At 38.4% G+C, this 26,434-nt stretch overlaps 2 protein-coding genes across 3 annotated transcripts; one reads left to right on the forward strand and one right to left on the reverse strand.

Moving 5' to 3' along the window:
* Positions 1–41: 41 nt before the first annotated feature.
* On the reverse strand, positions 42–17,697 carry LOC104955855 (acetylcholine receptor subunit alpha-type acr-7-like). Its single transcript, XM_010783244.1, has 9 exons — positions 17,577–17,697; positions 15,268–15,407; positions 14,813–14,857; positions 12,703–12,812; positions 11,340–11,419; positions 4,821–4,917; positions 2,566–2,688; positions 1,623–1,908; positions 42–1,534 (listed from the first exon to the last, which is right to left on the reverse strand). Exons 1-8 carry the CDS (start codon positions 17,629–17,631, stop codon positions 1,638–1,640), a joined length of 921 nt encoding a protein of 306 aa, XP_010781546.1. The 5' UTR covers positions 17,632–17,697; the 3' UTR covers positions 42–1,534; positions 1,623–1,637.
* Positions 17,698–18,865: 1,168 nt separating this feature from the next.
* LOC104955851 (ceroid-lipofuscinosis neuronal protein 6 homolog) lies at positions 18,866–25,280 on the forward strand. Of its 2 annotated transcripts, none has more exons than XM_010783240.1 (4): positions 18,866–19,050; positions 22,409–22,526; positions 22,651–22,749; positions 24,732–25,279. In XM_010783240.1, the coding sequence occupies exons 1-4, from the start codon at positions 18,998–19,000 to the stop codon at positions 24,966–24,968; spliced, it is 507 nt and encodes a 168-aa protein (XP_010781542.1). In that variant the 5' UTR covers positions 18,866–18,997; the 3' UTR covers positions 24,969–25,279. The 2 variants fall into 2 exon arrangements, with proteins under 2 accessions (XP_010781542.1, XP_010781543.1); XM_010783241.1 differs by lacking the exon at positions 18,866–19,050 and adding an exon at positions 21,982–22,014 and having other exon boundaries at positions 24,732–25,280.
* The last annotated feature ends 1,154 nt before the right edge of the window (positions 25,281–26,434 follow it).

Genomic DNA, 26,434 nt, shown 5'->3' on the forward strand with positions numbered 1-26,434 from the left:
GAATTTAAGGTAAAATGTGAATAATAACCAGAAACAGAAGATCAATTTTCCAATTTTAATAAACATAAACACAGGTGAAACCAAACCAGTGAGAAACCACTAACTAAACAGTATTTTACCAGCAACAGCAAAGGAACCATATTGTACAAAACAGTAACAAAGGACATTTTACATTAAGAACAATAACTCAACATGTAAACAAAGAAAGGATCAAATCAACAAACACAAAACATCGGTTTAATAAATCTTTCTTTTTTATCTCAAAAGTAACCTCATGTTTCCTTGACCTTTTGAACAATCATAGACCATCTATACAATATACTTTTCATTGTGAACACTTTTATATTGTACATTGCTTAAACACATCATGTCAGAAATAGGTAATACGGACATTTCTTCACAGCTCTCATGTCGATGACTGAACATATGAAGCTCATCTATATCTGACAAAGCGTGGGACCTTGAATACCTGAGAGAAGGTTTTTATTCAAAACTAAAAAAGTCACAATTAGATTTAGAATTCACTTCAATACTGTGTTCTTCCTCTTTTGGTAATAATATTATATTTTATCTTTCTCCAGAACTTAAATGTATCTTTTTTATTTTTTATATATCTAAACTAGTTTTTTTTCTAACTGATTTCAAGGTGTTATTCTTCAAACGGTACCACTTATCTTTATCCTGTTATTGAGGATTGTTTTGTGTAACATGAATGAATTATTCATATCTTTTTCTTCTTCTCCTTTTCATTCTTAAGGGCCAGAGAAGGTGACCATAACCGGGCGTACATTTATTGAACAACCATGAACACTTATTTCAACCTCAAAGCATTCAGTTGTAGAGTTATGGAATTATTTGATGAGCTTATGCAAGGTAAGATTTATTTGAAAATGTTCTAGTAAATGTATCTAGATACTGTATATTCACCTTGAGCTGGATTATAAAAGGGTCCACTTTCTCCAACCGCTTGACTGGTCTATAGACAACCTTTTCCCTTTAGCAGATTATCACAGTCCTGGTTTTTACTCCTTCAATAAAATAACAGATACTCTCCCTGTAGGGCTTATTCAAGTAGATAGTTATTAAGAAAAAGCTTTCAGAACCACCTGTTTCAGGGCTTGGAAAAATGTAATTTGGATTAGAAAAATCTTAAACATGTATTTAATCCCTCCTCCCTAAAGAAGTATTAAAGTGTTGGTTATGAGCAGTGCAAAGGCTCAGTCTTTCCTCATCACCAGCTGTATGTCAGTGCAGACCTATTTATAAAATCAATCATGGCCACAAAATGGTCTCAGAGGTCTCAAGATGCAAGAGGTGTAACAGATCTGATTACATATATACATTCACATCAAACTTCCCAACTGCTAAAGTCTGAGTATCAATAAAAAAAAGAAAAGAAAAGAGACAAATCTCTTCTTAATATATGGCTGAAGCCAGCACAACTTTGGGCGTAACGGTGACGTTTGTGCACTTCTACAGCCGTCCTCAACCATCCGTCAACGTTGATTGCAGCCTCTACATTTGTCACAGGAAGCTGCTGAAGAGAGAGAAAAATATGCGTCATACAAATGTAAATGGTATGGGATTCAGAAATATGTTTTATCTAACAGAGGTGTACACACCTGGACAGATGTAACTCAGTGGTCCTGCTTTATGTGTAAGGTGTAGTAGGACCAGGGCTCTGGCACGTAAATGAGTCCGGGGTACTTGTTTCGTAGCACCGGGTCGCTCCACAGATAGATCACCCACAGTGCCACCAGCAGCACAGTAACGCTGAAACTACAGAACAGGAAGAGACCGTTGCTGTCTGGGCTGAGGCCTTTACGCTGTTTGATTATCACCACGACAACCATTGCAAGGAAGGTGAGGAGAAAAAGCTCAGTGATTTGACCCTCAGTGACCAGGTACCTGGAAGAAAATGGAGAAAGAAATGTCATAAAAACAGAGGCTTCTAACTTTTATTTACAACTGAAACCTTGGCAAAAACCCAATGGAGCTGTTTTTCTGTGAACATCTGTTTTACAATGATAATGTTTGATCATGTTTTACCTAATATTGCTACAAACAAAGCCATATCGTGGAAATTCATTCAGTTCTATATAAAATAGTTGTCAAAATGGGGACACTAATTAGTTTATTTCAAACTTACTTGCTATGTAAAGGACCTTTTGTAAATGTTTCTGCAAACCTTCAACTGGCAATCATTGCACAAAAGAACAAAATGTCCAAACGCTTCTGATCAAAAAATACAAGAAAAGCACACAAAAAACGCAATGCCAAGCATTTGCTTGCTTAACTCTTTGTTCAACTTGATAGTTGCTTCTGTTGCTTTACACACCGACCTCCATTAGCCTTCTGAGAGAACAAAGTGCCCCTTTTTTCATGGACTGGAAAGGCATCTCTAAAATTTGAATTTACTAAAGAGACCAACCGTTTAATTTCTCTTTAAATGTAACGATAACACAAGGTTCATTAATTGACTGACTCCTAATTCTTTAACAAAACCATGTAATCTTGGGCAACATGCACAGATGGTCTCACAGAGTTGAGGAGGAGGAGACTGACCAATAGTAGAGGGAGCTGGGTCCTAGCAACAGCCAACCAGAGACAGGAATCTTCTTCTGTTCCCTGGCCTTGGTGAAGCAGCCGGTGAAATAGATGAACAGGATGATGAAGAAAGGAATATACCTAGAATTCAATCAGAGGCAGAAACTGTCAAAACGACTAAACCAGTTAGCATTTGTTTTTAAACTCAGTACTGGTTGATTATAGGAACACTTCTTTTTCTCTTTAAAGATAACTTAACTCAGTTTTATGAAAAGTTTTGGTCAGAAAAAGAAAAACTGGCTGATAAAGTTTCTCAAATTAAACTTCTTGAAGAATAATGAATAAATAATGTATCGTGACAGCAGAAATGTGTCTGGCAGGTTTGAGTTCAAATTATCATCGGGACGCCGCAAGCACAGCTTCCCTTAACCACTTTAAAAATCAGTGTATCAAACGGCATGACCTACAGAAACAGTGCCAATGAGAAACTATTCTAACCTGTGATTTTGTCAAACTAAATAAACTAGAGCCGAAATAATTGGTCAATCACCAAACGTTCTCTGGTCCTTTGGGCTATGATGGGAATTAGTTTGTTCTACTTTATTTTAAAGGGGCCCTATTCTGCTCAGGTTCATGTTTGTATTTTGTGACTACAGGTACTGTGACAAGTTTACATGCTTTAATGTTCAACAAGTGCTTCATTTTTGTTTTGCCTTTGTTGCAGCACCTCTTTTCCCCCTCTGTCTGAAACGGTTGGTTAGCTGGCCAGCTCTGTTGTGATTGGTCAATCGCTGAGAGATGTCCTGCCCTTAGCCTCACTATGTGAACTTTATGGAATCAAGTACAATGTGTTGGAGCACTAGCCAATGGAAGCGCAAGTGTTACATGGTGATATCACTACGTTACAGAAGTGAACTAAAGAGTCTCTCCCACACACTCCCTCCCTTTTAGGCAGAGGGGAAAGAAACTCCCTCTGGAGGGAACTTTGGGGTTTTAGCCATTGCAGAACTATATAATACATAACTATCAATCTTCATTTGTGTAAGGTCTCAACACCTTACATATGTCACTAATGGCGCATTTCCACTGCAGCGGGTAGCCCCGTTTAAGCGTCCTTAATCGTCCTCAAGCGGCCAGGCCAGTTTTTGGTGGCCTTTCCATATAGCGTAGCACCGGCTAGCGGGTACTTTTTCCCTCTTTTTCCGGCCCCATAAAATCGTGGTTTTATCAGGCCAGGGCCAGGGCTGAACTAGTGACGTCAACACTCTCGACTGCTGATTGGTAAGAGAGAATCGTCACAAGATCACACACGAGATCATCCCTAGCATCGCATATATATCTAGAAGCAAGCTTGCAGCATTTTTATACACAGCATTTTTGTAAACAGAGGAGCTACAAAAATGGCAACGTCAAAGAAAAGCACACCGTGGTCGACCGAGGAGGTGACGACGTTCCTACATCTCATTGGCCAAAAAAAAGCCGATTGCCCCGCCTACACTGCGTTGCTACCCCAGATCCTAAACTGTAATGGAAATGCGCCACGGCCTCGGACGGCCAACGAAACAGCCCGAGGCCTGAGCGAGGACGCTTAGGGACGCTTAAACGGGGCTACCCCGCTGCAGTGGAAATGTGCCATTAGTTCTGAAGTTGCTGCTCATCATTTTTTAGCCATGCTGTGTACTTACAGTACTTACCTACTTATTTATCTTGTATTTTTATTCTAGTACAACTAATGTGTGTGTAGTAATATGTAAGCTTATTCTGTATTATTGCATTGCCTTTTTTACTATGCCACTTTTGCCGTTTCCCCGCAGTGAGATTAATAAAGGATTTCTGATTTTTGAACTACCACAAAGGGAAAACCCCAAAAAGCATAATAGGGCACCTTTAAACAACAACCACCTGAGGTCTTAGTAAATGGAAATAGATTGTTATACCTCTTATTGCTCATAATTTCAAAAATATTCAAACACTTTTTTCAGGCAAAATGACTGATTCTTCCCCTCTCTTCCCAGCATGCATCAGGGTCAAGTCGAACCTCTGGACAGCTGGTGTAAACTGTCTGTCCAGCTCAGTCTGCTCATAGTTAGATCTGATCTGTATTAAGACGTGGAAAACAGCTACTGATTCCAACACACTAATAAGTGTATGCAAATCTATATTTCTCTGAATCTACACTTGATGGATTTCTGCATCCTCTTATTCTGCTATATTCAAGTCATTTCCCAGCACTGCTTATGGACACAACAGTAACAATCCTCATATAGACCTACCACATCAAGTGTCCGAGCTGCTCGTCATAGAAATACAGCAGCTCAAAGGAGTCAATCTGTGAAGGCAAGACAAAAACATATTGAATATAATAAGAAACTCAGGTATGTTTTAATGGCAGAATATATGGTAAAGCTCTCTTTGTTGATAGGGGAGCGCTGTGGTCCTCCACTCAGTCTTATGCAACAGTGCCACCTATTGTTATAGTACAAATGACCCTTTATTAAGTGGAAATCACATCTTCAGACAGGAGAATAATTCATTATCTTATTTTGAAAATATGTCAAATTGTTTAACTGTACAGTATTTATTTGTTCAGTGAAACAAGCGATGTGCGTTGATAATACAATATTACACTTGTATTATATTGTGAATCCTTGTTCATTTAATTTAATTTCAAACCTTTATTTAACGAGATTGGTCCCATTGAGATCATAGATCTCTTTTTCAAGGGAGACCTGCAGCATAGTTCCACATGAAACATAAAACAATAAAGGACATCATACATTATATTTACAGGATACATTTACATAGTTATAGACATTTACAAGTGCCCATAGTATCAACGAGCATTTCATTTAGCCTAGCGTTAAAAACATGCAGAGGAATGAGACTGCTCAGTTTCAATTCTTGCTGAAGATTGTTCCAAGCAAGTGGAGCTGCGCACATAAAAGCTGCCTTACCTCAGACAGTCCTTGCTCTTGGCACATCTAACAATACTACATCATGCGATCTCAGACAATGGCTGCTTGCAACTCTCTGTGTTATCAGAGAGCAGATATAATACGGGAGTTTGCCCAATAAAGCTTTATAAATAAACGTGTACCAATGACTGAGCCTCTTTACAGTAAGTGATGGCAAAACTGCTTGTGAAAAGGTGAATGCGCCAATCAATTCATTTCCAACACCTTACATTTCAATCAAAGCCCCCCTCAGAGCCAGCTCATGCAGTTTTATAAAGTAGTGTTTAATCCCTTTGAATGTCTTCTTTGAGCTCTGGACTTGGCTTTTTTTTTTGTAACAAAAAAGAAGACGCCTTACAAGTAATTCATGCTTTTCCACTTGCCTCATTGTTACACAATCTATGGTCAGTGTGTATGAAAGTGGTTTGAGTGCACACGCTGTAGAAGGGTTTTAGGTCTACAGCTTCATAAACAAATTAAAAACCTTCAAACAGAGCATAAAAGCAATGATATCAGGTGGTAGCTGTTGTGTTTGATAATAAAACATAAATTATACTCTGTTTAACTTCACTTACAGTTGTGTTTCTGTGCAGATATTGAAAACAGAGGGTTTGGATCATACGTAGGTGATGTTATTGTTATGTATTTTTTCACCACCTGACGAACTCAATCGTAAAATAAATGTATGCTAGAAGTCAACCAATGATTCACCGAGTAAGAGATCTCTGAATGCAGGGACACCTAATATGTTTTGATGCTGTAAATATGTGTTTTTTTAACTAGACACCACACCACGCAGGGAAAGCAACAGCAATCTACTGGAAGGAGACAATTATTTATTTTGGCGGTGCATCCTTGTTCCAAATTAAAGTAAATACAACATTTGAATAACTCTGACATTTAATAAAAATTAGCAATTCAAACACATCGGAGCAGAAAACAGAAACTGTGTACTCTGTCACTGCAGCGCCTGAACTCAGCATCACGTCCTTTTTTTTTCAACAAACACTTTTAATACACTTAAAAATGAAATTAATCATTTGTATTTCTATTATATTTGTATCTTATGGAATCTTTTAAACATGTTTAATTTGTGTAACGCTTGACCAATAAAGTATATATCTATCTTTATCTATCTTATTATGTCTTCTGTCCAAATGTGTTGTAGGGAGTAAGGAATCTGATTCTTTTTTTTAATTTAACATTTATATTTGATTAGACATTTTCAAAGATAAAAACATACGGACAAGGACATGGCTCACACACATCACAAACAGAACAGGACAATAACATGAAGGGTGGGGGGTAGGGGGATTACAGTGTCAGTTACATTTTATGTATGCATATGGCGTTGTATTTATACATGATTTGCTTCATAATATAGATATACTTCATTGTTTCCTCATTATTATTATAAAACAAAAAATGTATAATAGATAGATAAATAAATCAGATTCTTGATGTTGGTAATCCCATTATTGCAGGTCATTTCATCGTTTTCTGTTGCTAATATGCATGTAAACAAAGTCACTAATGCAGGGTACAAAGTCACGAATGCATAAGTACATATTTAATTACTTTAAAACATTTTTAATAGTTCTAAAAGAAAACAAAATACCATTACTGTGGCAAAAATAAATAGAAAAATAGACTGCTGCAAACACGATTATTAAGTTATGTTTAATTTGAATAACTGAAATATTCAGTTACATTTTTCTCTGCTGCTCAAACCAAAGCTGGATAAACAATATTTTTTTCACAGGATCAGAGCCACACAAAAGATACCAGCAAAAACTTTAGGGCAAAGTGTACGCTACCTAAAGCAGGGGTCCCCAACCCCCGGTCCCGGGCCGCGGAGTTGTTACTGCCGGGCCGCGAAATAGCTGTGAGTTTATCGTAAAATTTGCAGAATTATAAATATATAAAAATATTTTATCAAAAAAATATTCAATTATTTATTTTATTTTTATTTTATTTTATACCAGTCATTATTTCGTCCAAAACATACAAAATAAATCAAAATTGATTAGCATAAGGTCTCAGCCTCTCGTGCGCAGAGAAAGTTACAGGTGGTGCGTCAATAGGAAGTGGAGCACACAGGAGACAACCGTTTAATCGCAGACTGTTATGTTTGTGGGGGAATGGCAGTGCATACATTATTTGAGATATATTTCGAACTCGGACTTCATTTTAAGGACATTGCGGCCAGGGGTGTAGAGCTATTTTTTTTATTTGTAAAGCCTCCTTCACTTCATGAAATGGCTGCAACATCAGGAGGCAGCCTCTGAGAAGTGCAGCACCAGCGCGTAAACACCGCCTTCACTGTGTTCCCCACTGCAGGCTGCTACGTTTCAAACACACACACCTCTACACGCACACACATCCGATTATTCCCCCTATTACTCGTTGTATGAAGGAAATGTCCGGTCACAAAGGCGCATGATGTGTGTGTGTATGTGCTCTGCTCAGCTCCGCTGTGTGTTTGTATGTTTGGTGTGTCTGTGTGTGTCCAACAACAGCATTTGTTTTCAAATTACCATAAACAGTCATTTACACACATCTGGCCAACTCCATAGGTATGTGGGTGTTCCCAAAATAAGTTAGTTTAATCTTAATCTCGATGTAGTGCTAAATGCTGTCGGAGTGCACCGGAACGAACGTCACGTTCGTTCCGGTGCACTCCGACAGCATTTAGCACTACATCGAGATTAAGATTAAACTAACTTATTTTGGGAACACCCACATACCTATGGAGTTGGCCNGTCTTTACTCTTTGTCTACTCTTACGACGCACCCCAGACCCACGGCACAACCGCTCTGCAACGCCCCGAGCGACGAGGCGGTAAACTCTGAGCTCCTCGGCTGTCACACTCGGACATAATGACCACAGCAAAGGACCAACGACGCACCCCAGACGCTCTGTCGCTCTGTGCCGCTTGAGTCGGGCTTGAGTCGGACTCGTGTGTGTGCACTCACACAACCGCTTGACTCACCTCTAGGTGTGTCGACGCCGGACTCACACAACCGCTTTGAGGCGCCTCATAACGCTGACTCTTTCTATTCCGACTCACTTCACTCACTCACTCACATCACTCACTCACACACACTCACTCACTCACTCACTACACTCACTCACCAACACACACACAACAACACACACACAACACACACCACACTCCTCGAGGGTGTCTAACCAGGTAAACCTGGACCCATTCCAATGTAGGTGATATGAGTCCTTCTTTTTTTACCTTTTTCTTTTAGAGGTTGCTCCGCAAGACCCCGTCTATCTGTCCGTGAAGCTGCCGTACTGCACAGAGTACCGCCTTCCAGGACTTTGGAGGAGAGGAGCTAACCGTCTCGCAGTTGAAGTCGGTCAACGTCGACGGACAACTATAAGGACTACACAACCCTCTACCAACACGGACCCACTTCCTTGAAGAACAGAAACATACCAGCACACGAAGACGTCATCACGCTTAGTGTCACCCGTATAGGAAGTTGGTCACAGGAATTCTTTAGGACCACTGTCGGTCAAAGATCGAGAACGTAAAAAGGTGAGAATCCACCTCTACCATCAACGCCGACGGTGACAAGCAGTACCAGCACCCAGACAACAAGTCGGTCCCTTACAAAGAAGTTCCTTGGTTCACACATCTCTTAGGTATCGAAACGTCGTGATAAATACACAAAGGAAAACTAGCACTAACAAAGTATGTGTTCGAGACCTATCCTGGAATTACTTGACGCTCAACGACTAGGTCTGGACGAAGAAAGAAGTGTACTGTCTGGAAGCACTGTAGTCTCCTACCAACAGCAGTACCAAGATACTCAATAGGTAGAAGTAGTGATGTAGATTTAGAAGTAGACAGAGACGAGAAGACACTTACCTAACTGTCGAGCCGAAGCCACGGAGCCAACTGCTACTCGAGATAGACTTACACGTCCTTCCGGTATCGGAAACATCGATAAAGAAACGGTGGCAACGGAACATACGGTAAGGAACTTGACAAAGCAAAGACCAAGTAAACGAAAGGTACAAGACCCGACTGCCATAAACACAACAAAGGAAAACTCGCCAAACAAAAGTATGTGTAGGCAGATCTACTCCTGGTATTACAGATTCAACGACGCTGACAGAAGTAAAAGTGCCTGTATCCTAGTAGTCTCCTACCTAACAATTAAACGCCCAGACAGTACTCATTGTAGTAGCTAGTAGATAGTAGTAGTAGTAGACACAGAAGAAGCACCACCACTGCCCAGACGAACCGTAGAACGTGCGTTGTGCGTAGAAGAAGTTACTCTCACAAATTCAATAACAGACGAGGTAGACTTTCCCAGAACCCCGCGACCATGGTACACCGCCTAGAGGAAATTGTTGCCAGAGTAAAAGTACCTACTAAGGAATTAGCCACAGACTTTTCCAGTTTAGGTAGAGGGATGGTTTTGCCTCATCCATGCCAGTGTTGACCACACTAGTAATACTTTTTTTGCAAAACATTAACGTGACAACACTTATGTATAATTTCGAAAAACTATACTTATAATAAACCCCGGTATTAGTTAATTTTTTTTACAACATAAGGATATTTCTACCCTTTCACATTACACCGTCTTTCCTCTTATTATGTTATAATTGTTAACTTTACTGAAAAGGATAGTATTAATACGGCTCAATTCAATATAGGGCAATGAATGACTTTCCTAATCTAAGCAAAAATCTTAATCAGCCCTTTACACACGCCACGAGTACCTCGATGTCCAAGTCCAAACGCCATTGTAACACATAATCACACATCAGAGAACAGTGGGCTCATAGGGAGGGGTGGGCAGGAGCTCCAACAAGGCGTGTAGGACAGAGAGTGAATACACATGCTATACAGAGATGCTGTATGGGAAACCAATGTGATTTTGGAACATTGAACATGTAAATCTATTCTAGTAGACCTCAACAATGGAATTATGATAAGTAGAAATGGCCATGACATGGGACCTTTAAATGGAAAAGGGTTAGCTGCAATTAAAAACACAGCAAATAAGAACTGGAGGGAGTAGTGAGGAGAGACACATGCCTCCTCAGCATTTTATTTACTTGCCTTTTGTTTTATTTAGCTAAGAGTGATTTAAGTTGTACCTTTTGAGTTTGCTATATTGAATTAAATGACCAACCCACTCTGCCCTCTGAGTCTCTGTATGCTCTTCTAGCATTTCAAACTGTTTGTGGCTGACCCAGCCCCATGGTCTGTCACAGTAATGCGGAAAAGAGAAGTGCAATGTTTTGCCTAAGTCACTTACTCCAGAAGTAATAAGGCCTAAGTCAGGTTTAAAATTGCCTAAGTCACAACAACATGTTCGTAAATTGGCCTAAGTCATCTAATCCTCTTATTTTACACAATTGACAGACAGTGTTATTTGTATGTCAATAGTCATATATTGTCATAACCTTTTTGTGTGCAATAATTCATATATATCATATATTCTATATTTGGTTCAGTTTGTTTTGTTTTTTTTTACTTTCAAATATGACTTAGGCCATTAGATTAAGAAGGTGACGATGTGTAACTGTCACGTTTGAAGGGACGAAATCGTGACATATTCACGTCTCGCAGCATGGTAAATTGTCACATGTTTACGTCTTGCCGTGATACAGGGTTGAAAGTGAGCCTGGCCTACCAAGGCCTGCGTAACCATACCGTACTAAGCCGTGCTAGGTCCTGCCGTGGAAAAGTGCCATTATATAAGTCTGATGTGTTTCCTAAAACAAGCAGCAAGTCTTACAATTTGGAATCTTTCTCTAATCTGTTTTTACTGACCTGTCAGGACTGATTTAATAGCTCTTACCTGGAGGTAGGTAGGAACAGGTGCCCGAGGAGTTGACCAAAATGTTGGTGTGAAACGTAGCATCAAATCTTTCATCAGCACTGTGGACAACATACAGCTACATCAGTTTTTACTGTGGCGTTAACCAAAGTGCAGCTTCAGTGGAAAACATTTTAATAAATTCAAACAGTGATGTAACCTTTGAGAGACCCAGTTTTAATCATGAAGATGCAAAACTAATTTGGATGAGCCACACACAGCGAGCAGAAAATATTTGGTTTTGTATATTTTTCTATCTCATTATAGCAGCAGCAGGTACACAAGGAGTCAGAAGAGATGCAACAACATGTCCCTGGAGATGGTTATTCCGAATTCAGATTCTCCCCCTGATTCACTTCCCCTAAATAAACTCCCAAGAGCTTAAAGCATGGTTGAGCTGAAGTTAAAAGTGAAAAAGACTAACTTTGAGCAGTATCTAATTAAAATACTCTGAAATGAAGGCTTTCCTCAGAGGGACAATGACAAATTAAGTGCTTTGCCATTTATTAGTGACATGTCTAGCCACATGAATAGATTGTATTTATTTTATTCGGAGGGCTTTTTATTTCATGCAGAACAAAAAGTGCATTTTCAGAATCTGGTGTGGATTAGTTGTATTACTGTATTTCATTTTTGATTTATTATAAAAGAACTGTTGTGAAATGCTTTTTTATGGCAACATAAAAAAAAAGTTCAATTTCTTAGAGCTTCTCTTATGTGTATCTTCAGGTTTGATTGCACAAGGGATCCGTCTAAACAGCATAAATGACAAACAGTCATGAGTCGCTCATTTTAACTTTAGAGTTGCCACCTGCTTCATTTGTGGGATTTGATCATTAAAACAATGAAAAAAAGGGAGTCTAAGCCTGTTCGTTCCATCTGTGGGAAAGTTTCGTCTGCAAAAATGTCAAGAGCAAAAGGGGGAACTTCACAGAGCTTAAAGTCCTGCTGACAGAAATCATAACAAATCAAGCAGTCAAAAGGTACATAACCATGTTATAGGTAGTGAAATGTAAGCACTCAAAGGGATAGTATTGATTTGTTGTGATTTTGTTCTCATGAGGCCCTAATCTGTTTCTTAATGACACATCTTCAACACAAGATAACAGTGCCAACACAATTGATTCCCTTATGTTTAGGAAAAATAATGTAATCTGTGCAAGAACCACAGCCAGTGCCATTGTAATGGTTGTTATTAATTATAGAGCATAATCCATAATAGCATAATCCCTCTGAGATCCTCCCCATTATATTGTGTAGAGGACAATGCATGCATGCTGAGTCCGACACCATGCATATCCAATTACAGGGAAGCTCTAAGCCAATGGCTCCTTACAATACATACCTGTTATACAGCAGGATGTCTGGCTTCCAAATGAGATTGTCAGGAAATCTCACATTGGGCACACCTGGATAATCTGATGGATTCCACCGCAGGTAAAAATCATCCCAGTACTGCGGGATGCAAAAACATCATGTACTTATCATATTTCACATATATCTATAACATGACCTGTATGTGGCTCCGCGTTAGGAAAGCTTTGCCTGAAAGCTCGACCTGGGATTCACTGTACCACTAGTGTGTACTAGCAGCAGCGACAGCTACTATAATGGGTAATATAAATGTATGTGACAGCAGCTACGGGTAACATAATGCAGTGACATGCTACAAGAATTTTGTTCAATTGCTGTGTCAGGTATAGCAGCTTCTGACGAGGGAATTTTGATTTTCCACAATTGCATGTTATTCAAACTGTATGAAGCACAAAGCAATGTATTTGAAATACTATACATCTTTGAGTGATTTTCAATACATATAAATGAGCTACAGGTTATAACATCAGCTGACATTTAGACACATTAGTGGAATTTAAGTTTGTGCACAGAATATCAATGCAGTGAAGAGGCATAACACTTGGATCTCAAACTAATTAGCAATGTCACTGTTTTAATATGTGTCATTGAAATGATCAAACAGAACATAATCTCCTTAGTAGGAGAAACTGTACAATGTGTGTACATTAAAAGACAAGTAAAATACTGAATCTTTCACCATGTCTGACTCTTTGAAAAACAGAAAGCTTTGAAATCTGCCGTGTGTTGCACTCTCACATTCTTTCTCATTGGATTTGGGGTTTAGCCCTCCTCTGAAAACCCCATTGTTTAAGCAAGCTCACTCAGATTTTTTACATCTTGAGGAAGTGCATTATTATAAAAAGGCTTTGGCTTGTCCTTTATAATTTATTTTCAATTTACTCAAACCATCATGGAATTCAAATAAAGGCTGTTATCTGCAAGGAGAAATATAAAGGTCAGTCGTAAATGAAGGCTGGGCAAAATATATGAAGGGATCATTTGGTTGATTCATAATAAAGTGCATTTTGCCCTTATTAACAGAAATACTAAACTCAATAACAAACCACATGTTTACCATTTGCTTCTACTTTTGACATACTAGCTAGCCTACACCAATTACATTTAAAAGAATGATATAATTGTGATCATGTACTGTGTGGTTCTGTAACCTTACAGAACCATCTTTAATGGCACAAAGTGACTTCCAGAGATAAACATCTTTAAGAAGCAACATATGCTATCTTAACACCTATAGAGATGCTGCTTCGAATGTTGTCTGCGTAATCTTGTGTTTGTACCAAAGTCGATTGTGTGAGGTGTGGAGAGTGTGAGAGATTGAGGGAGACTGCTGCTCTGATTCGACGGGGTGATGTAAAGCAGACCAAGCCGCCTTGAAACAGCTTACTGACAGTGCAGCAGCAGGGAGCCACTGTCACACAATGGACCGGCTGTGAGGAAATGTGTGTGCTGCGTTCATACACCCTATCTCAAGGAGGAGAAAGTGAGGAAACTGTGGGTGGCGAAATGGAAAATACTTGCAAATAAAACTATCTGGCAATAACTGCACATTCATTATGTATACATGCACAAACAAATACCAGCTAAAAGGCTAAAGTTTAAGTTACAGTGTATTTACAATGTTTCTTTCAAATCTCTAAAGCAAATATGTGGCCACAGCTAGCATGGTTAGCTATAGCTTAGAAAAAAAACTGTAAACAGGAAAAAATAGATAGCATTGCTCCATCCACAGGTAAAGACATTCACCTACCAGCACCTCTAAAGATGAATGATTAACATTGAACATCCTTTTCTGTAATCTTACAAGAATGGACATGTAAGAACCACAATGGGTGTTTTGGGGGGATAACAAGCCTCATTTGACAAATCCTGTTGCAGTTATTAGAACTTCAAGAAGTCACATCCAAGAAATAGTCACATAACCCCCCAAAAAACAGCAGGATGTACTTGTGATTAAAAAAATGTTGTGAACATAAACAGGGTAAGTATAAAATGCATGGATTCATCATTTAAAAAGTATACTATGTGGCCATCAGGTTGTGAATCTAAACGTTTCTATAGCTGTAAGAGAAAAGGCTTACCAGTTGTAGCCAAATGTTGGTTGTCAAAACCTGGTTCTTCTCATCCTGTTAACAAATTATGAAGTGATATTAACTGTTCAGGTATTTCGTTGTAGGTATCTCTCAATTTAAGTTTCACAACGGAGGAATCATAATTTCTAAGAGCCTTGGGTACAGAGAAGGAATTGACTGTAAAGCTGCAACAACTGTAAAGCAATTCAACTTTGAATTTAGGACCTAAAGACGATCACATTAGACTTAAATGATCCAAAAAGAATACATGTGAATGGGAGATCATTGGAAACAAACAAATACCTGCTAGTTTTGACTTTACCAATATTGGAGAAGTGAACATTATTACATATGAGAGTTGATTTTTAGCTGTGAAGTAAAGGAAACAATCTTTATATAAGCATAAGACCACCTTGCCCATATGTATACTTAGTGATATGTGTGAAGAGTCGTTATTAACATACCACATCCATGATCTGCCTGAGGGTTAAACCGAAGTGAACAGTGAGAGACTCAGAGTCATTGCCGACTGGTCTCACTAGTGGGTTGTAGTTAGACATCAGGTCATGGTACAGTCTGTGCTGCTCTGCCCCCTGAAGAGAAACTACAAAAGACAGAGAATCCAGGACAGTAATGTACCTTAAGAATTACTTAACAAAAAAAGACCAAGTGTATCTGAGTGCTGAGGGTTACGTGTTATAGCAGGGGGTGGGACTTAACAGCTATTGTGCAGGTAACATGTGTTGTGATAAGGGTAGCCCAAATTGAACATTAGATCATTACCACTTGCCACAATGGGCCTCTCACTCAAAACAATAACAAAATAGTTTGGTGGTGTAGTGAAGTAGTGGATCATGGGAGGTTTTCATTGCAGTCAGCCCTGATGATGGAAACCGGTTAAACACTCAATAAGCAAAAAGATTCAATGTTACCCTGTCATACAATGGAGGGAGGGGCTAAAAGCGTTTGATTAAAGTCCAATGACTAAAATGCTTTGTTGAGTTAGATAAAGTGGATAAAAATGTAATTTATGAAAGCTTGTAAGAACACCTAACTCTGACATATGCGAGGACATTGCAAATATGTTGCTATCACAGGAAAACATGCAGTCTATGCATGCAACGGAATGAAATAGATGGTTAACTTGATTCAAATTAAGGATTTATCTTGGGTTAAAAATGATCCGAAACATTTGGATAATATAAGCACAAAACTCAACAAAGAATATAACATGGGTGAAGTCGTTGTTGGGCAAGAGGAAGTGTTACCCATTATACTTTATGTTCAACAATGAGTTTGAGCCAAAGAAACATTTCACCCCCATTTTACATCAGCATCATCATTACAGCATTTATTCACTTCACTAATGGCCACAACCCAATTATCCTCAACTACATATGAGAAGCACATTATCCCAATGATTTGGCAGAGAACTTGTTGTCTGTAGGCATCTCCCCATTCCTCTGCCTTGTGTTGCATCCGGTTATTTCATAAAATAAAAGAAAGACTGAAAGATTAGCTGAAAGTTTGTCTTTGTCCATGACACTATGCCTTTTATCCAACCCGGTAGCTGCCCCCTCCGAACCCCACCAGCGGTAATCAAATTTCATCATGAAGTCTAGCAAGATGACATCAATGTGTGTTTTTGTCCTACGATTTTTCTGCCACACAATCCAGGACATTACTGACCATCAGACCACAAAAGGAACATTTCTGAGACATTGTTGACATATGTTGCTGATTTGTGGTCATAAAAAAAGTAAAGCCTTTCTACCTTTATATCAGATTGAACAGCCTTAATAATATCAAAGAGATGGGCAAGGGGTTAAAGTACCACATATGCCTGGACATTTAGATAATGATATGCACGTCACGTGCAGACACTAAAACGACATACGCCTCTTCAGACTCTCGGGGAAGCCTCAATTAACTATAAAGTGTAGAGTGAAGAGTCTGAGTCGATAAACATTTTCCAAATTCTGAAAAGCAGCATGTCTTAAATAATTTGTGTGATAATAACCATTTGAGTAACAGGGTTCTTAAGATTTTCTTTTTTTTCCCCAATAGTTTTTTTTAATTTGCTGAGAGTGATTTCATTCAGTCTTATGATTCGTTTTCTTTTCACAGCACAGGCAGGGATCTGGTTCATACACAGCAATGGAAAAGTTTTGCAACATAATGCAAGAGGCACAACAAGAACAGCTTCACTCTGTCCATGAAAAATGAACTTAGTGTGATATTTCCAGTGGCCAGCAGGTCCATGCTGAAAAAACGTTCTATATTAAACTTTCTGCCAGGTGTTATTTAAACATTACAATTGGCTTAAACATACAATTTAATCACGATAATTACACTACTATATGCAATTAGACATTTCTTTTTACAATATAATAATTTTACTGGCTGTATCATTACTTTCATATGATCACTTACTTTTTTATAATGCTTATACTTAATTGATATAATGGGTGTGTACTTATCTGATCATATTTGTATTAACGTGTAATTGACTCTTTTTTGAATTAGTCACTCATCTCAGTTTTGCCTTTTCTCTGAACTGGCTTTAACGATGTAAATGTAGTGCTTTTATGTATTGTTAGACGAATATAGGATATCTGATTCTTTCTGATTCTAATGTCACTTAAACTCGGTATTTGGCACAACAGTTAAGCTATGTAATTATGATTATGATGAATTAATAACATGCAACGCAACAACAACACGTCCCAAAAAAAGAGTTAATTTGAAATTGAAGCACACATTGACAGCCTACCTTTCACAGTGAAGGCGCTGACTGCGAGGAAGAGCAGAAAATGCACTGAGTCCATGTTGAACCGAGCGAGGAGTGAGAACAGACTAATCCCTCAGTCCGTCTCTGAGCCGAACCTGACGGGAACCGGAGAATACAGCGTGTGTGTGTGTGTGTGTGTGTGTGTGTGTGTTAAATAACTCCTCCTTCTAGCTGCTGTTTGGCAGGACAGCCATGATTTGCTGTGGCAACATCAAGTATCTGTCCACAGCAGTTTGTCTCACAGATTGACCTACTGATAGAGGATACCACTCAGACTATGTTTAAAAATGTACAATGATGTAGATTTTAACTCAATATATTTTTGTTACAAAAGTATGTTTTTGACTAATTATAACAAATCAATAGCCCCAATATGTGCTTTTACGTGCATCATTGTCTTACTTCAAAAAATGTGTTTGAAGACTTGATGGAAGATGATGCACAGGGATGCAGAAAAAGTTGTACAGCATCAAAGGTCTACATCTACAACAATTAGGCGATTTGTAGAAAATGGTGACATCTTCTGGTCAGTTAACACAATTACAACTGTGTATTGAAACCTGAATGGAGTTTTTTGAAGAACTACTCTCTCATTTTTGAAATTCGTTATTTAAAAAATGTCTATATAATAAACAATATGATGCAACAATTCAATTGGTTTGGAGGGAAATCCATGCCTCATCCATATGGTCAGATTAGAAACAAATATACAACCAACTCTAGAATAAAAAAGTATGATAACACACATAAATATAAATGCACTGTTTCGTTCGGATAAGGATATTTTAATAAGACTTATGGGGATGTGGAGCAGTATTCTTGGGTAATACTGTGGTATTTTGTACAATACAGGTGCCACATTAATAAAAAACAAAAACAAAAAAAATTGATCATATTGTCAGTGTAATGTCTGATACAGTATGCTTGGTGTTTCTTTGACAGTGAAACATGGAAAACAAGCAGATTAATAATTGAAACCCCATAATGAGACCATGTACACAAAGGCAAATACATTTTTAAGGATCATTTCATGCATCTTATTTGGTTATAAGTAAGCACAGAACAATTATAGATTTATTCCAGTACAACCAAAGTCCTATATTATAAAACTTTAGCAAAGACGAACATTACGTTAATTGTTTGTGTTATTGTCAAAAGGGTTGAATTTGCCTACCAGTCATTTCACTTTACCACACTTCACGTGTACTGTAGCTCCTGTGCTGCAGTTTGATTGGTGGAGGAGGCGGGACCGAAGGGCGGGAACAATGCTCCAACACGGAAGTGAAGATGATTTTTGACAGAAATGTGTTTACTATAATTTAATAGCGTTAACTGTACATCCTTTTAGACCACAGCACGGGAGTACCGTTATTTGGATCATCACTCGCTAACATAAAGCGAAAATGTCAGCAAGAAAACGTCGCAGCAACGATTTAAAAGAGAAAACAAAAACTAGGTTTGTACACTTTACATTAAGCTGACGAAAGTCAAAACCTTTTTAGCCATGTTTTTTTTAGTGAAGGGCTGGTTAAAGAATGAAGCAAGCAACTATATAATCGATATTAAGAAAGAACATGATTTGTAACCTCTTGTTTGCGATAACAACTCACTATCCACTCTGCTGCTGCTTGTCTGCATCTTTCCAGAAACCAAGTATGGAGAATGCATTTAAAGTAAATGAGAGCGATCAGGCGAAGATCCGCTGGTTGCTGACAGCTTAAAATTGTTTTTTTTTAAAACTTGTTTCTGTAAAGTCTTGTAGCTGTTTTTGTTTAATAAACAAGGACTGCATAACAACTCTCGGTTGCATGTGCATGTGACAGATATAAATAGATAGCTGAGGCTGGAGGAGCTTGTGGTTAACCGTGCCCTCCGCTTGTCTCAGTCAGTCTTTACCCTTTTCCGCTGCTGGTCCTACATGACTTAACCGTCTCAACTCAGTACTACTGTTGCACATAACTGTATTTTATTATTTGGCCAAATAACTATGGTATGCATACATGTAAACACACTTGAAACTAGAAAGGCACATGAAGACCATCGTGGGTTCTTCCTTGGCTTATGCTACACCCTTCGGGCAAGTTTAATGATAATAATGTCAGTAGATTTTCCATTATCCTGCTGACAGGCCAAAAAACTGAACATAAAACAAACTCCATGGACAAGTTATTTATAAAGCCTAAGGACATCAGTTTGCCTTCAAGATTTGAACAGGAAGTCAACAAATTCAATCATGAAATCAGAACAAGTTGAGATACCAAAAAACAAAAGCTAGACTAAATACGCTACAGCATAACTTATGTTGTTATCAGGCCTTATGTCATAAGTAAATGTCATGCACAAAAGAATATAAACTAGCTGTCAATTTAGTAATTGTATTTACATTCAAAATTACAAACAGCTCAAACTAAAAGGGACACAGGGAGTGCAGCAGACCTTTGCCAAGGCCAAATGCTAAGGTAACCAAAGAGGCAAATCATTTGTTTATCCCACACATTATTCAGATCTGCTCCAAATGTTGTGGCTTCCTTCTTGGCTCATGCATGACACTTTGACCAAGTATTATTAAAACGGGGCAGTCGGTGATATAATCCTGCAAGCAGTCGAACAACCGAACCAGAAAACATAACCTCTTTGACAGAGGAAATAAAGACAACACTTAAAGACAATGCCCCAAAAGAGCACTAATTTATTAAATAACATTTTCTTGTCTATATAGAAAGATTTTACAAACAGGTGGATTTCACAATATAAGTGAAACCATGTAACTGAAACCAATTGCTGGAGACAGAAAAGTGTCTCTTGCACTTCAGTTGTTCGAAGACAGTGTGGCTTGGTTGATAATTTTTTTTAATTTCACAACCATTGTTTCTGAAAAGGGTCAGTTAGTAGTATTTAGTGGGCACCTGATGAGCAGAAATTGTGTCTTATATTTGTTATTATATTTATATTAGTGTATTATCACACTAGAATAAAAAAAGTTTCTGTTTTCTTTCCGTTAGATGAGCTCTTCATATCTACACAGAGAGATGTGAACAGAATCATCTTCCATACAGGAGGTGTATTGCGTTGGTTGCATCTGCAGCCTCACTGCTGAATGCCAGAACTCCTACACAATGTCCTTTTTAAATGCATGGTCGGTCATGACATGCAGTTCGACAACTCTTCTAGTCTCGACTATTTTTCTTATTTGTTCAAACAGCCAATGTTCCTTTTGCATCCTGACAGACAGGGTTCAAGGAGGACCCATATTCAGCCACATTCAGCCTTTTTTTGTCCAAACCATACGTATGGTGACTTAGCTCAGCGTGCAATAGGAAATTGCATAGATGCACACAAAGCACTAAAAGTGAAGAGGTCAGCCAATGGTCCAAACATTAATGGCTGTGATTTCATATTTTCAGACTGCAGGAATAAAGGCAAAAGAACACACAATAGAATAGCACAAATCGTTGTTTAGACATTTATTTACAAGTGGATGGTTGCATTTATATACAGTTGCAAGAAAAAGTATGTGAACCCTTTGGAACTACCTGGATTTCTGCATAAATTGGTCATAAAATGTGTTCTGATCTTCATCTGAGTCACAACAATAGACAAACACAGTCTGCTTAAGCTAAAACCACACAAACAATTATGTTTTTATGTTTTTATTGAACACACCATGTAAACATTCACAGTGCAGGGTGGAAAAAGTATGTGAACCCTTGGATTTAATAACTGGTTGACCCTCCTTTGGCAGCAATAACAATAACCTCAACCAAACGTTTTCTATAGTTGCATATCAGACCTGCACAACGGTCAGGAGGAATTTTGGACCATTCCTCTTTACAAAACTGTTTCAGTTCAGCAATATTCTTGGGATGTCTGGTGTGAATCGCTCTCTTGAGGTCATGCCACAGCATCTCAATTGGGTTGAGGTCAGGACTCTGAGTGGGCCACTCCAGAAGGCGTATTTTCTTCTGTTGAAGCCATTCTGTTGTTGATTTACTTCTGTGCTTTGGGTCGTTGTCCTGTTGCATCACCCATCTTCTGTTGAGCTTCAATTGGTGGACAGATGGCCTTAAGTTCTCCAGCAAAATGTCTTGATAAACTTGAGAATTCATTTTTCCGTCGATGATGGCAATCTGTCCAGGCCCTGAGGCAGCAAAGCAGCCCCAAACTATGATGCTCCCTCCACCATACTTCACAGTTGGGATGAGGTTTTGATGTTGGTGTGCTGTGCCTTTTTTTCTCCACACATAGCGTTGTGTGTTCCTTCCAAACAACTCAACTTTGGTTTCATCTGTCCACAGAATATTTTGCCAGTAGTGCTGTGGAACATCCAGGTGCTCTTTTGCAAACTTCAAACGTGCAGCAATGTTTTTTCTGGACAGCAGTGGCTTCCTCCATTTTATGACCAACTTATGCAGAAATCCAGGTAATTCCAAAGGGTTCACATACTTTTTCTTGCAACTGTACATCAGGATGTTGTGCAATTCTCCCATTTCCCCTTTTTTGTTACACTACCATGGCCTTCTAGAATATATATAAGTGAACAACGTACAAAGTATTTTTTCACTTTTAAGTTATAGACATATGTACCATCTTTATACAAATACACCTATAACTTTTGCCACGTTGTTTCATTATTACCTTGAAGGATATGGCCAAAAAAGTACCTAAATAAAAAGGCAAAAAGGCAGTTTTTACCTGAAATTAGTGCAGTAGTAAACACTATAGTAAACCTTACTATACTACAGTAATCCCGACATGTCTACCAAACGCTCAACTTCTGTTGTGCCCCTTTCGTTTGTAACGTTGTATTTCAACAGCGCTCCTTGTGGATTGAAGGAAAATGTGCCACATCAGAGAAGGAACTTCCACTTTGACCTGTGGTTCTGCCTGACTCTGCAGAACTGGATACTGGACTTTGGAAGACCTATTGTCATGGTAAGGAAGATCAATGTGTCTTGCACTTCCCTAATGAAGTTTTAAATGTGAAAAAAAAAAATATATTTACTCCATGTATCATGAGGCAAAACACCAAATAGCCTCTTGTTATCTTATGAATTAGATTTTCCTTCCTCTGGAGTGGTTTCCCCTGAACAAGCCCAGTGCTGGGGACTACTTCCACATGGCCTACAACGTCATAACACCATTCCTAATGCTCAAGGTAAGTGTTAACACAAGTGCTTTGATGATTGTGAATAAGATTAATACAAATTATATTAATTTAAGACTTGTTGATGAAATGTAAAAACATAGAATTGTATATTTGTGGACCCTCGTTAGAGTACATTAATCTGAGACTGGGATCCATGGTAATGAGGGGGTCTAAGGAGACAAGAACTACGTGCAAAATAAGTATATAATTGTTAATTAAATGATTAAAATATGTTATTTTCTTATCATCAAACATGATTACACACACATTCCTAGCTCATACATTTGTACAATCAGGCCCACTATGGTAACCACCAGAATAAAACATGTAAACAGCCACATTCATCTTTAAGCAGGGTGTCCACGGGGTCTTAAAAAGTATTAAAAGTTGATCAATCAATTTAGTGAAAATTAAGGCTATTAAAAAGTATTAAAGGGCATTTTCCAAGGTATTACATTTTGTAGCTTGTTTTCAATAAGTATATCAATTGTCCAAAGAGGTTGTATTCTACAGTCTGCCTGAATGTAATCATTGCGTAGGTGTGTAGTGTGATTCTGTGTAGTTTATTTATGGCATCCCGTTGGATTTGACGTCATCTGAACAGGACATCGCACTGCTTGATAGCGCGCGAAGGTCCGTTTACACCGGCTCTAACAACATCGTTATGGGGAAATGCAAGTTTGCGTCCAAATGGTTGGAAGATAAGGAGGAAGGACAATCAATACTGTATATAGTAAATGTGAGGTAAAGTGTGTCGCCAATGTAACCGGTTAAAACTCAAAGTGGCGATGAGGTCTTGTATGAAAAGGGTCTTAAAAAAGGTCTTAAAAGGAATTACATTTGACTTCAGGATTCCTGAATATATCCTGTTAAGGTATAATTGACCCCAACATGGACAAACATGTAAGGTAATAGCAATATCATATCAGGCTTAAATGTATATGAAACAAATTAGAAAAATGGTTTCTCCATAACCTGTTGCTCTATGACACAGCTTCACATACAGCAGGAGTTAGTTAACCTGAGGTGCCAATTATAAATGACATTTACGGTTGCATATTAATTATGCTGAATCAGCTACATTTCTAACAGGGTTTCTGGCAGTGATAGGTTCGCTGTGTGTTGCCTTTGCACTCTTGTTTTATCCCTGCAGGGAAATGACATGACTGTGAATAAGAAACAGTGGACGGACACTGTTTGTAGCCTTTGTATATTAAACACTTTTACACTGATAACATGCAATGGTCACACAGATGTAATGATTTATATTCATCTAAAAAATCTCTCCTAGTTTTACACTGATATTGTATACATGTAGTAAACTAATTTCCCATTCCGGCTCAACAATATGGTCCTTTGTTCTTTCAGTGTTGGATATGATTGGCTTGTAATTGAAAACCTTTTGATCCTGTCCATTAATTGCATACAATCACGATGCCAATTGATTATAAGCTTTACAGTATGAGACTGTTATCCGACATGTTACATTATGTCAGCTAATTAAAGCTGCTCCTGTAACTAAGCTGTCTATATAGATGATACATATCCATTTTAGTTTGCTTCAGTTGACTTTAGAATCAAAATATTATTGATCTGGGGCATTTTTTTCCTGTTGCCACTTTTTCTAAAGCTAAATTGACACGAAGAAACAAGGCAGCCAAAAGTGACAGACCTGCTTTTGAAGGCACAACACTGAAGTTCATTCATGCATCAACAGAGACGTGAAATTCATTTCTGATTATCTGCAGTCTGCCACACCACAGGACTGATAATAACTGCAAAGCATAAATGAAATAAATAAAGCTACATGCTTTTTCTTTTGAAGGAATGGAGGTTAATTTATTGTGAAACAAAAAATATGGCTTGTTTTTATGCATATTTTCAGTTGACCTAATTATTTAAAAAATGATGAGACCAAAACAATTGATAATTTCGCTTAAGACACAGATGGTGTGATATTTACAGAATGTGTGTGTTGCTGCTCCATCCAGCTGATAGAGCGCAGCCCCAGGGCACTGCCTCGCTCGGCGGTCTACCTCTGCATCATCACGTTCGTCATGGGAGCCAGCATCCACCTGGTGGGAGACTCCATCAACCATCGGCTCCTCCTCAGCGGCTACCAGCTCCACCTGTCAGTCAGAGAGAACCCCATCATCAAAGACCTCAAACCGGCCTCACTGGTGAGTATCTTCATAATGTTTATCTGTTTGTGTAGAGGTGTAGGGTAAATAATTGTCCATGATGAGTGCACCAGGAACACTGGAATAGCCTGAGGAATGTGTCAAACTGTTTTTTTTCTGCTCGTCATGTTTGGCTAGTGGGTGATACAACTGCTGGGCCCTATGTACATTTTACAGAATCTATGAACATATTTTGAAAAAGAGCTTATCTTACTTACTTATCTGCTTATGACACAAAAAAACAACACGAAACATATCAGTATTGTCAGACTTGTTTGATCCAGCAGAATTCATCCCGCTGTCTAAGAGTGCAGCTAATTTTTCTCCCTGACATATCCTGACTTAAAGCACCATAGTTGTGACAATGATGTTGTCAACAAGATATTGTAGGTTGATCGATGTATGGCATATCTGGGGCAGAATACAAGCTCAGAAGCATGGCTTGTTTCATCTCTCTTCTGCTTTCTGGCAAGTTGGTCCCAGAAGACCCGTAAAAAGTATTTAAAATTACTTAAATGTAGTTTTTGATGTTCAAGGTCATCCATTCTAACCATTTCTTAAAGAAGTCTGACATCTAACAAGGCAAGGAATATCATTGAAGCTTGGGCAGAATAAACAAGTGTGTATTACTTTGATCAGTGTTTTTTTATATATTTTTCAACGACAATCTACACTGTCCACTACCTATGTTTATTGACAACAAATATTTTAGGTCAGGGGTTCCCAACCTTTATTGTGCCAAGGACCGGCAGATACATTAAAAAAAATGTGCGGACCGGTTGTCAATTTTAACTGATTTGAATATTTACTCACCAGCAGGTGGCAACAGAGGCTAATTGTATTTAACAGCGTTAAACATATTAACAACGTTTAAAACCAGGATACAATTAAAACAAAAAATTAGGACCGCTTTACAAATATTAATATAATATAATATAGCCTAATATAGGTGGCAACAGTGGCTAATTGTATGTAACAGGCCTGAACAAATAATAGAACAATATGCATCCAAAACATATTAACACAGTTTAAAACCAGGATACAATTAAAACAAATTAGGACCACTGTACACATATTGATATAACTGAAATGTCAGTGAGACCCCTGGGCTTGTTTGCCAGCAATAATAACGTCATACCCTATGGTCATACCGGGACGTTCGTTCCGGTGCACTCCGACAGCATTTAGCACTACATCGAGATTAAGATTAAACTAACTTATTTTGGGAACACCCACATACCTATGGAGTTGGCCAGATGTGTGTAAATGACTGTTTATGGTAATTTGAAAACAAATGCTGTTGTTGGACACACACAGACACACCAAACATACAAACACACAGCGGAGCTGAGCAGAGCACATACACACACACATCATGCGCCTTTGTGACCGGACATTTCCTTCATACAACGAGTAATAGAGAGCCGCAGTGACGCGTCGTAAAACCCGGAAGTAAGTTAGCATTTTTAGCACTTCCGGTTCCTTCCTCAAAAAGCAATGCATTTTTTCCATAG

Source organism: Notothenia coriiceps, unplaced genomic scaffold (assembly GCF_000735185.1).
Source record: "Notothenia coriiceps isolate Sejong01 unplaced genomic scaffold, NC01 NC01_scaffold00024882, whole genome shotgun sequence".
NCBI lineage: Eukaryota > Metazoa > Chordata > Actinopteri > Perciformes > Nototheniidae > Notothenia > Notothenia coriiceps.

Coding starts and splice junctions, on each gene's coding strand:
- LOC104955855 (XM_010783244.1), bottom strand. CDS start 17,631: ATGGACTCAGTGCATTTTCTGCTCTTCCTCGCAGTCAGCGCCTTCACT. Junction 12,813..14,812: donor CCAACATTTGGCTACAACTG/GTAAGCCTTTTC, acceptor TGCATCCCGCAG/TACTGGGATGATTTTTACCT. Junction 1,909..2,565: donor CCCAGCTCCCTCTACTATTG/GTCAGTCTCCTC, acceptor ATTTTCTTCCAG/GTACCTGGTCACTGAGGGTC.
- LOC104955851 (XM_010783240.1), top strand. CDS start 18,998: ATGTCAGCAAGAAAACGTCGCAGCAACGATTTAAAAGAGAAAACAAAA. Junction 22,527..22,650: donor TTGGAAGACCTATTGTCATG/GTAAGGAAGATC, acceptor CTTATGAATTAG/ATTTTCCTTCCTCTGGAGTG. Junction 22,750..24,731: donor CACCATTCCTAATGCTCAAG/GTAAGTGTTAAC, acceptor TGCTCCATCCAG/CTGATAGAGCGCAGCCCCAG.